Raw genomic sequence first — 17,128 nt, 5'->3', positions numbered from 1 at the left:
CTCAAAGGCCCTAAAGCACTGTATCTCTATACCCTCCCCTTTAATCACTGTATCACTCATAAACTACATGAGGTGTGTGTGTGTGTGTGTGTGTGTGTGTGTGTGTGTGTGTGTGTGTGTGTGTGTGTGTGTGTGTGTGTGTGTGTGTGTGTGTGTGTGTGTGTGTGTGTGTGTGTGTGTGTGTGTGTGTGTGTGTGTGTGTGTGTGTGTGTGTGTGTGTGTGCGTGTGTGTGCGTGTGTGTGTGCGTGTGTGTTCGCACTGTGCGCACAAACGTCCTTCCTGTTTCTCGTTTTTTAAACTTAATCAGCAAAAATAAAAGCTGTTGTAAGCTGGCTCACATTAAAGAGGTGATTATTGGTAATAAATACTTTTTATTCATACTTATTACAGAGGCAGTTTTCTTGTGGGGTTAATGAGAGTAATTTGATTTGCTTGAGAGATTACAGTTCCCAAGAATTAATGCGGCAATCCCATTCCAAGATAGAGCGATATCTAAGATTCTTCACAGGTCGTGTGCTGCTAGATGCACCGCTCTCACATACTGTAGCAGCTAATGGAGGTGAACAGCAGTCTGTCATTTCCCGCCTGGCCCCCCTATTCTAAAGCCCATATGCCCTTGGTTCTTGCAGTGCTTGTTGTTTGGGCTATTACTGTTTGTAGCTATGCCTGCATTTCACTTAGGGTTTGTTTCATTCTCACCATGCTGTGTATGTATGTTTCTCATTTTTAGGGGTGGACAGAACAAGTAAAATAGAATGATGGTGATGATTTATTATTGACTAATGCTAGATCAGAATCTAGAGAGATGCATCACCTAATTGCATTAATTTCAAATTCATTCAAGTTCCATCAGGACATACACTGAGTGTACAAGACCTTAGGAACACCTGCTATTTCCATAACTTAGACTGACCAGGTGAATCCAGGTGAAAGCTATGATCCCTTATTGATGTCACCTGTCAAATGGAGGTTAAAGAAGGATTTTTAAGCATGGATACTATTGAGACATGGATCTTGTATGTGTGCCATTCAGAGGGTGAATGGGCAAGACAAAAGATTTGGGTGCCTTTGAACGGGGAATGGTAGTAGGTGCCAGGCACACCGGTTTTAGTGTGTCAAGAACTACAATGCTGCTGGGTTTTTCACGCTCAACAGTTTCCCATGTGTATCAAGAATGGTACACTACCCAAAGGACATCCAGCCAACTTGACACAACTTTGGGAAGCATTGGAGTCAACATGGGCCTGCATCCCTGTGCGACACCTTGTAGAGTCCATGCACTGATGAATCGAGGCTGTTCTGAGAGCAAAAGGTGGGGCAACTCAATATTCTGAATGTTTTGTACACTCAGTGTATTTTCTAGAGAAGCCAGATTTTTGGAGGCCACAGTCTGCGCTGTTTAATATTTCCACCACATGTTTATGTAAGGCCTTTAAGCTTGCCAGATAACTTAATTTTCCTCGTGATCATCTTCTCCTGCAACGTTTATTGAAGCCTGCAGCTCAGGAGGTGTCTGTTCAGAGTGCTGAAGGTGTCTCAGGCTGATTGAAGCCAGCCAATTCTGTCACCGCGCTGCGCTTTGCATGCTAATTACTACAGGGTGTTATGCTAGTTAAAAGTGCTTACTTACAGTTACAGGACCTGCATTGACTTGTTGTTACTTCACTCACACTTGTCCACGCCAATATGACTTGTGAGAGTTTGAGTAACGCCCAGTGTCCATGTTCAAGCCAATTAAACTAAAAGAGTATGGCTGCCCTCTTGTCTTTGCCCTCTTGTCTTTCGTTAGAACACTACTATGCATCATATTCAGTCCAAGCTGACTGGAGATCTGTCCAGACTCAGCCAGGAGAGCACTATAGTTTATGGCCAAAGCAATCAGATTTTTTCCCTCTTCCTTTATTCCTGTCTGTCTGAGATCATATTACCCGTCTTGGAATGACTTCAACAGAGACAGTGCTATTCACAGGGAGCTGCCACTCCACTGCAACTCAATCCACAGACCATGGCCAATTGGGCTCACTGTGATTTATAGAATTATTCTCCCGTAGAGTAACTCTCTCTCCATCCACACTGGGATTCCTCCACTGGCACCTCATAGACCTCATACAGGGGGTTTACGTGTTTTAGGTCCCAGGTCAAGACAAGGGAAATCAATGGCAGATTATGTATATATACAGGTGTAGGATCTTAATTTTACCAAAATAATCCTGCAGCAGGATAGGATTTGAACGTTTAGTCCATAATGTTGCTTGAACAGTGGTTAGGCTATTAGTTGGCCAAAAGTAGGCTACATGAAAATAACAATACTGTTAATATAACCGTGTCTTAGGGATTTTTGTGAATTTATGTACATCACAAAGCTCATCTGCATTTGCTGTGGTGCAGGACAGTTCTCAGCAACAAAAGCGTGATCAACTTAATATCCTACATCTGTTTTGGATCAGTGGAGCTATGATATAAGCATTTATTTTTATGTTTAGTATACCACAAATATATTAAGTGTAACCAAAATGCAGTAGCAACCAAGGGATGGCTTCTGTGCCATATCATTTGACTGAATTCCGTGTTTGTGAAATCAACAGCAAGGTTTGGGAAGATAGTGTTTTCTCTAGGGACATAGCACACCACATTAAATCCTGTCCTATGGACTTCCTTACCCTGCCCTAACAGCGGTGATAGGCTGTAGGTAATGTCACTCTACCTTTTAGGTGTTTCTGATTGGTGGCATGCATCATATTATGGGCCGGATTTATTTTTGTGTCAGACAGTTGACCAGCAGAGTAGTAAACCCATAGTAGAGGAATTGAGGACCAATCAACTGACAACACAGATGCAGCCAGTGCCCTGAGCAGTATAAATCCCCCATGTACTGTCTGATGCAGTATATCAGTCTCCTCCTGAAGCACTGCTTTGTTACGGGGTGTTGTGTGTGTAATGTGTAGGCTGCCTGTATTCATCTATATTCAGTGCAACTCAAATCAGAGATTTAGGGCTTTGCTGAGAGTAACTTGAGAGTTTGCTGCTGTATTGATGAAGTTGAGTAATGTGAATGAGATGAACAACAACGAGGCATTCCCATTCTAAACACTACGCTTCAACGCTGGATACATTTCCACAGAATCCTTGCCTCACGCTGCGTTTTAGAATCATCCTTTCCCAAGCACGACACTCCTAACCACTACCTGATGCAACTCTGCAGACGAAAATGCAATAACAAACGAAACAAGGTTTTTTTCAAGCACCCGTCTAAATAGTTTGCATGCCCAAGACATTTTCTGTGTTTTATCGACTTGACGGAAATTACAGCAGAATGCAATGGTGGGCATCCCCAGGCGTTGGTATTGGCAAGGAAAAGGGGAAGGCAGCAGGAGGGTATAGACTGAGATCTGCCTTGCATTGTTCCCAGCTCTTTCTTTTTAAAAATGATTTATCTTTTTATTTTCTCTTCCTCACTCAATCTCCCTCTCTTTCTTTTCCCTTTCTTTCTGCCATCGAAACGGAACCAAAGCATTGACTGCTCCCCTACTGATTTGCCTCTGTGTGACCTCCCTTTAGTGGTGCCATTCACGGGCGGTGCTGGAGCAGAATGCAAGGGGAGAGAGAGTGACGCGCTCTGATAGACTTCGCTAGTGAAGTGGATTAAATCAGCATCAGGCTAGTGGAGCTGATTACCCTGAATATGAAAATGCAGTATCTTAATGGTACATATTTTCATGAGGCAGCCCAGTTGCCTTTCATTTTGCGGCTCATATGTCTATTCTTATGAGTCATTTACTTCTTTAATTACCTTTAGCAGCAGATGCACAATGGTGTATTAATGTGAATGATTTTTACGGCCACTTTATCATACAGTGCCTAGGAAGTTGAAAGGCGTAATTGAGGTGGAAGAGCGACTCATGAGGGAAACAATATTAGTTGACAGCTTCCCTTGTAGTCGGGAGGGTGTTTATGAGTTTACACCGCTCTAAAGCAGTAATAAACACAGTATTCATTTAATAACTGCTGAATGGCGGGGACAAAAATGCCTTCACGGAGGGGAGATTTGCATTATGTTATTGAATCATGATAGGAAGTTGGTGTCCCATAATCAGACAAAACTGCATGTGTGTGCATGCGTGTGTGTGTGTGTTTATCCTGCCTGTGTGAAGCCAGTGAAGCCATTAAAATGTTCTTACATTTGTCTTATTTTCTGTAGGTTTTGGCCCTGTTATTTTGATGCTAAATGACACTTGAGTGTGTGTGTGTGTGTTGTGTCTACTGTGTCTGATTTTCTTTATGTGTATTTTTTGACCCGGACCTCTGAATTGAGGCCTACTTTTTGACATCTGTTGTTAAGCTGCTAGCTAAGAGAGGCTGGAGAATCCAAACAAACGGAACCTGTTGGGCCTGCATAGCTGAGCTGACCTCCCGGGCCGCCTGTACCAGGCTCAGAGTAGATTCCGGGCCCACTGTTTACTCTCTGCTCTGCGCCTGCTCCATACTCCCTCCCCTCTCTACCCACCCTCTTTCTCTCTCCCTCCTCCTCTCCCTTCACTCCCTGCCCTCCATCATTAGTCCCGCTCCACAGCAACCTCTTCCATCCACACTCATGTTTAATAAGTTTACTTTCTACCCTGTTTTTCTTTCACTCCATTATCCCCATTAAAAACATTTGTCAAGCCATCGCATTACCTGTTATGGGGAGAACAAAACAAAATTTGATTTTTATTGAAGTCGGCTTGCATCTTATATAATTGCATGCTGTGCTTTATATTGTTTAAACATGGCAATTTGAAATGTTTAGTGTTGTCATAAATATTAATAGATTAGTTGAAAAGTGCAGCAAAGGAAAGGCATATAATGGTTTGAAGTGGGTACAAAACATTGATTTATTTATGTATTCTACATGAATTAGTTTGGAAATCTAAACATGGGTTAGAGAGTGTTTTTCAGAGGGCCTGTAATGCGTGAGGTTTAAACATGGGTGCCTGTTTTCCATGTGGAGAGGCTTTTTGGAAATGGCATTAATTATATACTTACAGGGAATACAGTCCTGCCTACTTTGCATTACAGATAAACAGCCATTGTACAAAAAAAAGTATATAACTCAATTCATATATATTGACATGATTCCTACTGCTGCTTATCTGCTCACATGTTTAAAAATGGTCCCAAATCATATGCATTTCAATAAAAATTACACTTATTGTAAGTGAATTCCATTACTATATGTTTGCACACTCAATGCCCCGCTGATCACACATCATCCTACTTGTCCTATTCTAAAAATGTGTGAGTAACTCTCCCAGTTTCAATAAATTCCCCGCCAGTCTTACAATAGCCTGCATAATTTACAAAAATGGAAGGAACAGCTTTCCACTCTGTAGGAGGGAGTCAGCCTACTGTACTATGAACACACCAGGAGGATCCAGAGAGAAGTGGGCTTATTGCACAGGGCTACTGAAGGCCCTTTGTTTGGATAAAACATTGCAGGGGTAGAGCCAGGGCCATAAATGTCAGATGAGTTGAGAGGTGTGCTCTTTCACTTAGAAAGTTAAGCGGATAACCTTGACATTTAGGCCATCACCAGGCAAACCCACAGACCTGAGAAGGGGGAGAAATGCCTGTGTCTGCTGAGCAGAACTACATTAAGGACAAACCTATTAGCTGTGTTTTTGCTGGCCGTATGAGAACCTTGGTCTCCTGTCTAGTTAACTCCAGCCACTGGGTAAACAGCGAGCACTGGACCCCGCTCTCCTCTACTCCTCTCCGCTTTCCTCCACTCCTCTCCTCTCTCTGCCACTTTTTCCTCTCTCTCCAGTCTCCACAATGGCCACAGGGATCCGATTACATCTGCGCGCACATCTTCTAGCAGTTAGGGTCAATTTGTTTAAAATCATTTCATATTCAAGGTTTACACTGACGTTGGAGTTGGAGGACATTGGTGAGTCGGAGGAAATAAAGAGGGCTCTCTCCTGATGGGCCTGAACAAACACACTAGACCAGACCCACGTCACCGCACCTCTTGCAGTGGAGCCACCCTGAATGGAGCCCTCTCAGTTTTCACACAACCACTCTCTTTACCTGGCTCACATTTGTCTGTCAGTTTGAACTGCAGGATGATTGTTGCTGGTCTCTTCTTTCCGAGGAACGTAGCCTACTACTAGACGTATCTCTCAATAACCAGTGCATTTGAATTCCTCTACAGTTGAACACAAGTTGTTTGTATTTTTTGTTTACTCAAGGTCAACAGATGTAGAGAGATAAAGAAGTGCCTTTGGTCATGTCCAAAATGTGCGTGCCATTACAACATAGTAAAAAGTTTAGGGCTGAATCAAAGCAAAGACTTGTGGTAATTCTCAGAGCAGGGATTTGTATGGCACCCAGAGCTGGCTTTAACAGCAGGAAACCCAAAGCCTGTAAATAATCCACATGTGCAGACTGCATATAAAGACATCTAGTACTTAGCCATTCCCTTATCACTGCTAGATAGCCCTGGGACATGAGAGCTGCTCCTGCCTTTTCAGAGGCTCTATTCACTAATATGGTGTGAAAGTAGATTTAGAAATAAGGCAGCCGCTGTTTATTAAAACAGACCCGTTAACACAGGGGAAGGTGTGAACTTTGAACACATTTGAAAGAGAATGTGCAAATGACAAGGATATCAAATTGCATTGTCTTTGTTGGCAATAAGACCTTGTCAGATCCTGGAGGGTGTTTGTTTGTGTGTGTGTGTGTGTGTGTGTGTGTGTGTGTGTGTGTGTGTGTGTGTGTGTGTGTGTGTGTGTGTGTGTGTGTGTGTGTGTGTGTGTGTGTGTGTGTGTGTGTGTGTGTGTGTGTGTGTGTGTGTGTGTGTGTGTGTGCGTGCGTGTGTGTGTGTGTGTTTATTTTGTTCCTTATCCTAGCTCGTACTGTACAGCTACAACTTAGCCTGTAGTACAAACAACCATAGCAGCACATTGTAATGCAGCTTCTTCAGTTGCACCTGTACATAGACAGGTTCCGCACGTACAAATATCTAAATCCAATTGGCAAGCCTCATGTTACTCATGACATGTTTTGCCAGTTAGAAATACACACAGTTCAATCTGCTGGTTCTGTACATTAGAATAAGTCAAAACTTGAATACGTGTATTTCTGTGTAAAACCCTAGTTAATTCTATAAACATACAGTATTTCCCCCCTTAGCTTGACATCTGCTTCGCCCTAAAGCACGGCAGTCTCCTGTTCCCTTTGCATCCTAGTTATCTGTTTGTATTATCTGTCTTTGAACTGTATCTGATCAGTTCCACCTAATATGTCTCTTGATTTGTGCTATTGTAGTGCCCAGACAACATGCTGTTCTCCTCATTTCTCTGCTCTTTAGATGCTCCGGTCTGTCATCCGCTGGCAGTTTAGCGCGTCTGGAGCTGCTTTTAGGCTTGTACGTCTATCAAGCCCCAGTACCTTTGAATGTGAGATCAAAAGGAGATGAATTTCAGGGAAAGAGGGGAGAGAGAGAGAGAAGAGGCCTTGTGTGAAGAGAAGAGTGGGTGCTGTGTAAACATCACAGTGACAGCTCACAATGGGTTATTTTAGCACAGCATCAGGCCTCTCCAAGGCAGCCAGCTACAGTCGCCTTGTTAAACAACAAATCATTCCTCAGCCTCTAGCCGGCCTCAACTCGGAAACACTCTACATAGGTTCCCCAGCTAGACCTTTTTATATCGTTATTTTTCGATAATGACGGTCTTTTGACTCATCCTGTGTCTTTCGCTTTTAAAACTATTTTATAAAGTCATTGGGGAAAACAGAGCCCAAACAGTATGACTAATACTGTAAGTGATTATTTTCTGACTGCTTTTCCACTTTATCAAATATGAAAGTCTTAATGAGGTTAGTTTCTATTTGATGGTCAACTTGAGATCAACGTGGATGATCTTACAATACACAGTGTTCCATCGCAACGTCACAGTTACTGTATTTATGCTGATTGATGATGCAGTACTGTAGGTGTTGTGCCAGGTTTTTTTCTGTTAATGATTCCCAGAAATATATGTCTTCACCCATTAGTATCTAAAAAACTCCCATCATATCCTGTTGACTCAAGTATCTTAGTTCCAACAACCCCTCTTAGTAAACCAGACAGGGTACACCAAAGCATGCATGTGTCATAAGTTACAGAGAAAACTAACTACTACTTTTGTTTATTCATAATGTTCCCCTGTAGTAATCCGTAGGCTTGGCTTAACTATTTGGTGCTCTGTTGTGCCATGCTGCCTCACCAGGTAAGATTATTGTGTCTTCGAAGAAGAACCTTCTGTCCTTTATTCCATTACACAGCTCTGTCATTTGTGGTCTATTGTCTATTTAAACTTGACTTTACGCTGCACATTTTGCATAAGTGCTGTAGTGCAATGTGTATATAACTTTTAACCGTCAACTTATTCTTACCTACAATAACCTACTTGAGGTTATTGAATTACATTGATCTTGTATTGCATGCTTTAAGTGCTAGGTAGGTCTGCCACTGTAGGCGGGAAGATAGGAAGTTTGTCATACTGTAACTGAATGGGTTAAATATCATGCTCTTATAATTAGGGCTATAAATAGTCGGTTATTGTTTGTGCCTTAGCATTGCGTTGGATTTCTCTGTTTGTGTTGGAGTGAATCTCACACTGTCGCAAGAAAAGGGTACGCTATCTTTATGAATGTGTGGGCTGGGGTTCTCCCCTCACAAGCTATAGGCAGGGAGAGAGAGAAAAAGAGAGAGAGAGCATGTTTTAATGGTGGAAGGGTAAAACGCCAGGAGAGTGGCCTCTTTGTAGCCTGTGGTTATATTCTTGCCTCATGATGTCATCCCACAGGCCTGTGTTTGAGAGGGTCAACACACACACACGGTGCAGAGCAGCGCACAGCTGTTTGCCCCTGCCTCTGAGCTGGACTCCCCTCTCATCCTTTCTTTTATAGAGCATTTACAGGCCTATAGATCATCTTCTCCTATCACTCTCTCTGTTTCTCTATAAGCCTTTCACCATACCATACCCTCTTCCTTTTCCTATTTCACTTTCATACCATCTTCCATACATTCCTCTTACTCTTTCACGCGTTTCTTTACATTTCCCTCTTACGTACTCTGAGCACCTCCTCTCTCCACCCCACCCACCCCCCTCCACCTTTTCCGATTTTCGTCTTCAACATACCACTTTTAATTTGCGTCTGGCAATCAACCTGACTCATCAAATAATTGACTTGTGGAGTATTACTCTGCTGTGTGGGATGGGCTCGGACTGTTAGTTTAATTGTGGGAGTAATCGTCTGTGGAGTATGGAAAGTATGAGCCTAGTTATTTACTCAGATGTTTTACTGGTGTAGGTGTGAGGAGGCTGGCGGCTCACTGTGGGAATACATGCTTGCTTTTCTTGGTATCAGTGTGGTTTTCATGACCACTGTTTTTCCCGGCTCCACGGCTTTGTTTGTTCTGGATGGCATGTTTGATTATTTATCGTGAGGGAAAAGGGAGTAGCTGGAGCAATAAACATGTGACTGCACTGTATTTTGTTTTCCACTGAGAAGGCCGTGTCCTTTAACAGATATTTGGAGCAGCAATAAACCTTTTATTTACTTTCTGGAGGGGAGTGGACAGGGGGAGAGGAGGATCAAAAAGCACCATTCTGTGCCTCTGACTTTTTCTGTTTACTGTAATTGCAACCTACAGTATACACACACACACTACATGTTCATGTTTTTAAATGTATGTAAATTGTTAGGACTTTTTTCTGTATTGTCTTTTCGCTACGAGTTGGACCCCAGTAAGACTAGCTGTCACCATTGGCATCGACTAATGGCGATCCTAATCAAATCAACAGAAAATATTTGCATTGGCCTGTGGCTATTGATTTGTGTAAAATCCTGTTTGTTTTGTTATCTATCAGCAGTCCAAGAACACGTCGTTGTTTGGGTTACATCTGTTGTGTTAAAAGAAGAGTGGTCTCAAGGGAAGGGTTGAGCCCCAAGACAATCAAATATCTGCTTTTAGTTTCAATGTTGTTCCCTTTTTTTAACCCACCATCATTTTCATCTCTCTTTCAGGCTCTTCAAGTGGCTCGGCAGATCCTTCTACAGCAACAACAGCAACAACAACATCAACAACAACAACAACAACAACTGCAGCTTCAGCAAGGCACCGATCTAAAATCCCCCAAAGACAATGAGAATCAGCCAAGCCTACAGGTACCACACTGTCATATGCTTGTTAAGAACATGCAAACAGTGTATGCTTACACCAGTCAACCGTCATATTGTTGCTTCCAAGTTGGAGACCTCAAGACAAACAAAAGCTGTTGGTCTGTTGTAAAAGTCTTATTAAGTTGAGCAATGGAGAGCTGAACTTTCTTGATCTTTTCTATAGTACACTGTGTGCTGTTTTCTGTCATGGGTGAATGTACCAAGCAACCTTCATAAACAGGAAATTAAGAGAGGCAGAGTGAGTGACGGTTGGAGGCCAACCACGTTTGCGTGTGTGTGTTCGTGGGTGTGGATTGCAATGTGAGTGTGATCAACAACATACATCTCAGACTGTGACACATTAATTATATTACTATGTAGAATAAACACAGTTCTGAATGCCTGGGGCGGCAGGGTAGCCTAGTGGTTAGAGTGTTGGACTAGTAACCGGAAGGTTGCAAGTGCAAACCCCCGAGCTGACAAGGTACAAATCTGTCGTTCTGCCCCTGAACAGGCAGTTAACCCACTGTTCCTAGACCGTCATTGAAAATAAGAATTTGCCTAGTTAAATAAAGGAAAATTTTAAAATAAAGCCTAGACTATCAGAAATCAGCCTCTTGGAAATATTTTGATGTATTCCATTTTTTAACAAAGCCAAGGAAATAATGCACACATGATGTGTGTTGCTGATCGAGGCCTGTTGTAGCAGTGGTTCATATGTGATAGAAACATGAGTGGCCTGTTTAAAGGAGGATAAAGGAGAAGAGAGGGGAAGAGTAGGTGATGTTTCCAACTCTCCAGCAGAAGATATGAACCTTTAGGAGCTTTAGGTGCCCTTTGGTACCTCTCTCCCTCTTTCTCTTTCATCACTACCCTCAATGGGGGCAGTAATATCAAGGAGAAACTGTTTTCACCACTTACAGCAGATCACCACTTACAGCAGATCACCACTTACAGCAGATCACCACTTATTTTCAGATCACCCCTTATTTTCAGATCACCCGTTTGATCTGCCTCACATGTGTATCTTTGTTTGAACGTTTGTTTCAGTGCGAAATTGCAAATGACTTCAGGGCATATTTGGTCATTAATACGAAGGACTGTTCTATATGCGTGTGTGTGTATGGGTGGGTCTATGTTCTATGATTTTCTATTTCTATGTGTTTGGCCGGGTGTGGTTCTCAATCAGGCAGCTGCCTATCTGATTGAGAACCATACTTAGGTACCATTTTCCCCCACCTGTTTTGTGGGAAGTTAACTTTGACTTTGTTCAGGGCACATAGCCCAAAGCTTCACGGTTTGGTTTTTGTTCTTTGTTTTGTCGGCGTCATTTTTTTGAATAAAGAGAAAATGTAAGCTTACCATGCTGCACTTTGGTCCAGTCCTTCAGCCAGCCGTGACAGTATTTGGTAGCATTGCCTTTAAAATGTTTAATATGAATCAAACGTTTCGGGTAGCCTTCCACAAGCTTCCCACAATAGGTTGGGTGAATTTTGGCCCGTTCCTCCTGACAGAGCTGGTGTAACTGAGTCAGGTTTGTAGGCCTCCTTGCTTGCACACACTTTTTCAGTTCTGGCCAAAGATTTTCTATGGGATTGAGGTCAGGGCTTTGATACCAATAGCTTGACTTTGTTGTCCTTAAGCCATTTTCCCACAACTTTGGAAGTATGCTTGGGGTCATTGTCCATTTGGAAGACCCATTTGCGACCAAGCTTTAACTTCCTGACTGATGTCTTGAGATGTTGCTTCAATATATCCACATATTTTCCTTCCTCATGATGCCATCTATTTTGTGAAGTGCACCAGTCCCTACTGCAGCAAAGCACCCCCACAACATGATGCTGCCACCCCCGGGGCTTCACGGTTGGGATGGTGTTCTTCGGCTTACAAACCTCCCCCTTTTTCCTTCAAACATAACGATTGTCATTATGACCAAACAGTTCTATTTTTGTTTCATCAAAACAGAGGACATTTCTCCAAAAAGTACGATCTTTGTCTCCATGTGCATTTGCAAACTGTTGTCTGACTTTTTTGATGGCAATTTTGGAGCAGTGGCTTCTTCCTTGCTGAGCGGCCTTTCAGGTTATGTTGATATAGGACTCGTTTTACTGTGAATAGAGATACTTTTGTACCTGTTTCCACCAGCATCTTCACAAGGTCCTTTGCTGTTGTTCTGGGATTGATTTGCACTTTTCTCACCAAAGTACGTTCATCTCTAGGAGAGAGAACGCGTCTCCTTCCTGAGCGGTATGACATTTACGTGGTCCCATGGTGTTTATACTTGCGTACTATTGTTTGTACAGATGAGCGTGGTACCTTCAGGCGTTTGGAAATTTCTCCCAAGGATGAACCAGACTTGTGGAGGTCTACACATTTTTTCTGGGGTCTTGGCTGATTTCTTTTGATTTTCCCATGATGTCAAGCAAAGAGGAGTTTGAAGGTAGGCCTTGAAATACATCCACAGGTACATCTCCAATTGACTCAAATGATGTCAATTAGCCTATCAGAAGCTTCTAAAGCCATGACATCATTTTTGGGATTTTTCCAAGCTGTTTAAAGGCACAGTCAACTTAGTGTATGTGAACATCTGACCCACTGGAATTGTGATACAGTGAATTATAAGTGAAATAATCTGTCTGTAAACAATTGTTGGGAAAGTTACTTGTGTCATGCACAAAATAGATGTCCTAACCGACTTGCCAAAACTATAGTTTGTTAACAAAAAATGTGTGGAGTGGTTGAAAAACGAGTTTTAATGACTCCAACCTAAGTGTATGTAAACTTCCGACTTCAACTGTATGAGATATGCAGTGAGCTGCCACCTGATGTGTGTAGAGCTGTGAAGATCTATCTGTGGTGAAGACCTATTCATCTCATCAGTATCCCCATTAGACAGACAGAGAGAGAGAGATGCACAAGCTCTGTGACTCACTCCATTCATTTTATACAAGTCAAAAATAATGAAGCACAGAATATCTGAAACATCTGAAAAAAAATGACCTGCATAGAAGGGGGAGAGAAAAACCAAGCAGGAGAATCCTTGATCAGCATGCAATGGCTGTTGTGTTTTATATCTCCAAGAAGAGGGGGTGTTTTTACCTCCAAACCCCCCCAATGTAATGTGTAGACTAGATACTGAATGTGCTGCTTGCATACTGTTTCCCAGTGCCTTGAATCATATTAAATCATACAAACAGCTGTTAGCAGGCTGGAGAGCAGCTTAACATACTTAACTGGTCAAAAAGCCAGTAAATTACTGACAGAATGACGTGTAATTAAAAGTCTATGCCACTTTACCTCGCGCTTCACACCTACAGTGGCGCGGGACGAGAGCGAGCAACTCCCACCCCGCTAATTAGCATTATCAGTGAAATGGTAGGGTTTGACTCATTAATTCCATGTGCATTTAATTAGAGGCTGGCTGAAATTGGATTTAACTTATTACTTTTTCATGGATCACTTTCTTGTCATCACTTCAAATTGGATTGCAGCCCCAGGTAACTAATTATGCCAGCCGCAGGATCAGGAGTGGAGAAATAGGTCATTAGGCACAACACTGTCGGACCCTCGCTGATAGTCCACTCGCACCGCGGAGGAAGAAGGGAAAAAAGAGGCTTGTTTGTGGCATTGCTTTGGAGCCTGCTCAGTTAACTATTCCACACTGCAAGGGTTCCTGGGTAGGCACCCAGCGCCTACATTAGAATATGTGACATGCAACTGGGCTGAAGATGTTATGTCAACATGGTTCCAGTGCCATCAGTGTAATGCCTAGATTAGACTTGTTCTGTTCCAGGTCTGGATGGTGGCCTTGATGGGCCTTCATTTTTCATGTCGCTAGTACCATTAGGTACTGTGAGGTGCTGCAGGCTGCAAGCCAGCCTCTCTTTTCTATATGAACTCTCCATTAAGAAAGTTGACTTTTATTTGCCACTATTAGTAGGTCAGAAAATACAATCCTGAGAATGTTTGTGTACTTGGACTAAAAACAGATAATGTTAATGGCCTTGACAAATAACCTATCCCCCTTTATAATTATTATATTTTTGGTTCTAGACAGATTGTTTGTAGCACAGGCAAATGCGTCACATAGGGCGGCAGACTACTGAAAAAAAATCCCTTGTTGAATCTTTTGTGTGTTCTCTGAAAGCAACTTGTAAAGATCACTTCTTTCTTAGTTCTACTGAAGCTGAGTCCTTGAAGCTGGTGAGCAACGGAAAACAAGAAAAGAGAAACTGCTTTTGTATTTCCTGACTTCCTCTGTTCACTGAAATGATGCGTTGGCTTTCTTTTAATATTTAAATGAAATGATCATGATTCATTTGATAGGTCATCTTGTCAGCATCATCTGATAGATTTTGCATTGAACATACAGTGCCTTGCGAAAGTATTCGGCCCCCTTGAACTTTGCGACCTTTTGCCACATTTCAGGCTTCAAACATAAAGATATAAAACTGTATTTTTTTGTGAAGAATCAACAACAAGTGGGACACAATCATGAAGTGGAACGACATTTATTGGATATTTCAAACTTTTTTAACAAATCAAAAACTGAAAAATTGGGCGTGCAAAATTATTCAGCCCCCTTAAGTTCATACTTTGTAGCGCCACCTTTTGCTGAGATTACAGCTGTAAGTCGCTTGGGGTATGTCTCTATCAGTTTTGCACATCGAGAGACTGAAATTTTTTCCCATTCCTCCTTGCAAAACAGCTCGAGCTCAGTGAGGTTGGATGGAGAGCATTTGTGAACAGCAGTTTTCAGTTCTTTCCACAGATTCTCGATTGGATTCAGGTCTGGACTTTGACTTGGCCATTCTAACACCTGGATATGTTTATTTTTGAACCATTCCATTGTAGATTTTGCTTTATGTTTTGGATCATTGTCTTGTTGGAAGACAAATCTCCGTCCCAGTCTCAGGTCTTTTGCAGACTCCATCAGGTTTTCTTCCAGAATGGTCCTGTATTTGGCTCCATCCATCTTCCCATCAATTTTAACCATCTTCCCTGTCCCTGCTGAAGAAAAGCAGGCCCAAACCATGATGCTGCCACCACCATGTTTGACAGTGGGGATGGTGTGTTCAGCTGTGTTGCTTTTACGCCAAACATAACGTTTTGCATTGTTGCCAAAAAGTTCAATTTTGGTTTCATCTGACCAGAGCACCTTCTTCCACATGTTTGGTGTGTCTCCCAGGTGGCTTGTGGCAAACTTGAAACGACACTTTTTATGGATATCTTTAAGAAATGGCTTTCTTCTTGCCACTCTTCCATAAAGGCCAGATTTGTGCAATATACGACTGATTGTTGTCCTATGGACAGAGTCTCCCACCTCTGTAGATCTCTGCAGTTCATCCAGAGTGATCATGGGCCTCTTGGCTGCATCTCTGATCAGTCTTCTCCTTGTATGAGCTGAAAGTTTAGAGGGACGGCCAGGTCTTGGTAGATTTGCAGTGGTCTGATACTCCTTCCATTTCAATATTATCGCTTGCACAGTGCTCCTTGGGATGTTTAAAGCTTGGGAAATCTTTTTGTATCCAAATCCGGCTTTAAACTTCTTCACAACAGTATCTCGGACCTGCCTGGTGTGTTCCTTGTTCTTCATGATGCTCTCTGCGCTTTTAACGGACCTCTGAGACTATCACAGTGCAGGTGCATTTATACGGAAACTTGATTACACACAGGTGGATTGTATTTATCATCATTAGTCATTTAGGTCAACATTGGATCATTCAGAGATCCTCACTGAACTTCTGGAGAGAGTTTGCTGCACTGAAAGTAAAGGGGCTGAATAATTTTGCACGCCCAATTTTTCAGCTTTTGATTTGTTAAAAAAGTTTGAAATATCCAATAAATGTCGTTCCACTTCATGATTGTGTCCCACTTGTTGTTGATTCTTCACAAAAAAATACAGTTTTATATCTTTATGTTTGAAGCCTGAAATGTGGCAAAAGGTCGCAAAGTTCAAGGGGGCCAAATACTTTCGCAAGGCACTGTATTCATGATATCAATGGAGCAGTGCTTGTTATTCTTCAGAAATAAGACGGGGAATAACACGAACCCATCATCTACCATAAATTTTTGCCAGGTGAATCTCTCTCTCTCCCCCTCTCTGTTTTACAGAGGGCATCTCCAGGTCAATAGATAATGCATTTTCAGTTTGACATGATGAAAGCCTTTTAAGTTTTGCCCCCCTCCCCTCCGCCACTCATATCCTTCATTTGTGGTCTTTGGGGGAGTGTTGTGTGACAGAATGCAGGGGCCACACCTCTCTCTGACAGGGGAGGAGAAGCCGCCAGCTTGCTCTGCTACTGTTGTTTGTGGTAGACCTATGGCATCGTCCTGACACATGTACACCACAGTGTTCCAATCTGTAAATCATTAGACTGCCGGCTGGACCTCCACCAGCGCTCTAAAGCAATCAGAGGCAGCATTCCGAGGAGCTCCCTCCTGCAGCCCAGCCGCCCCGTGGTTCGGAGCGCTATCCGTGGCCTACTACCATGGCTAGGTGAGGTGACAATGAGCCCGGGCTCGGCCCACTCTGGCTCCCTGCCAAAAGGAGGAAGGCCAGCTGAGACAACGGGACAATTGAGGCAGACACAGCCTCTCTGTGATGAGCACCCAAGCTGTGAACCTCACCCTAAATGAACCAAGTTGTTTGTTTTAAACAGACACGTTCAGGTTCAGACAATCAAGACCAGAGTGGATGGATAATCCTTTCAGTGGTCAGTAAGCAGAAACTAAGCCTACTCCTAGTGTTGAATGAGGATTGAAATGGGAATGTTCTGACAGATACTGTGCTATAAGGCCATGTCTAGACTTCACAGTTCAGGCAGCGTTAGTATTCTGATCGTGGAATACCGAACGAGTCATGCATTTACACATACTGTACATTCAAATGTGTCTACAGTGTCCACAGTGTGTCCAGATTCCCTTTTCCCGCGCTAT

General features: G+C 42.7%; 1 protein-coding gene across 7 annotated transcripts in view; it reads left to right on the top strand.

The window, feature by feature from the left end:
* Positions 1 to 17,128, top strand: part of LOC139371285 (forkhead box protein P1-B-like) — a 232,575-nt gene that overhangs the window by 151,231 nt on the left and 64,216 nt on the right. For all 7 annotated transcript variants that reach the window (XM_071111578.1, XM_071111577.1, XM_071111574.1 and 4 more), the window contains one exon: positions 10,055 to 10,195. In XM_071111578.1, the coding sequence (XP_070967679.1) occupies positions 10,055 to 10,195 (141 nt within the window). The remainder of the gene's footprint in view (positions 1 to 10,054; positions 10,196 to 17,128) is intronic.

This window comes from Oncorhynchus clarkii, chromosome 17 (assembly GCF_045791955.1).
Source record: "Oncorhynchus clarkii lewisi isolate Uvic-CL-2024 chromosome 17, UVic_Ocla_1.0, whole genome shotgun sequence".
Lineage (NCBI taxonomy): Eukaryota > Metazoa > Chordata > Actinopteri > Salmoniformes > Salmonidae > Oncorhynchus > Oncorhynchus clarkii.
Note: the sequence above shows the minus strand (reverse complement) of the source record. Positions and strands in the feature narration are given on the sequence as shown.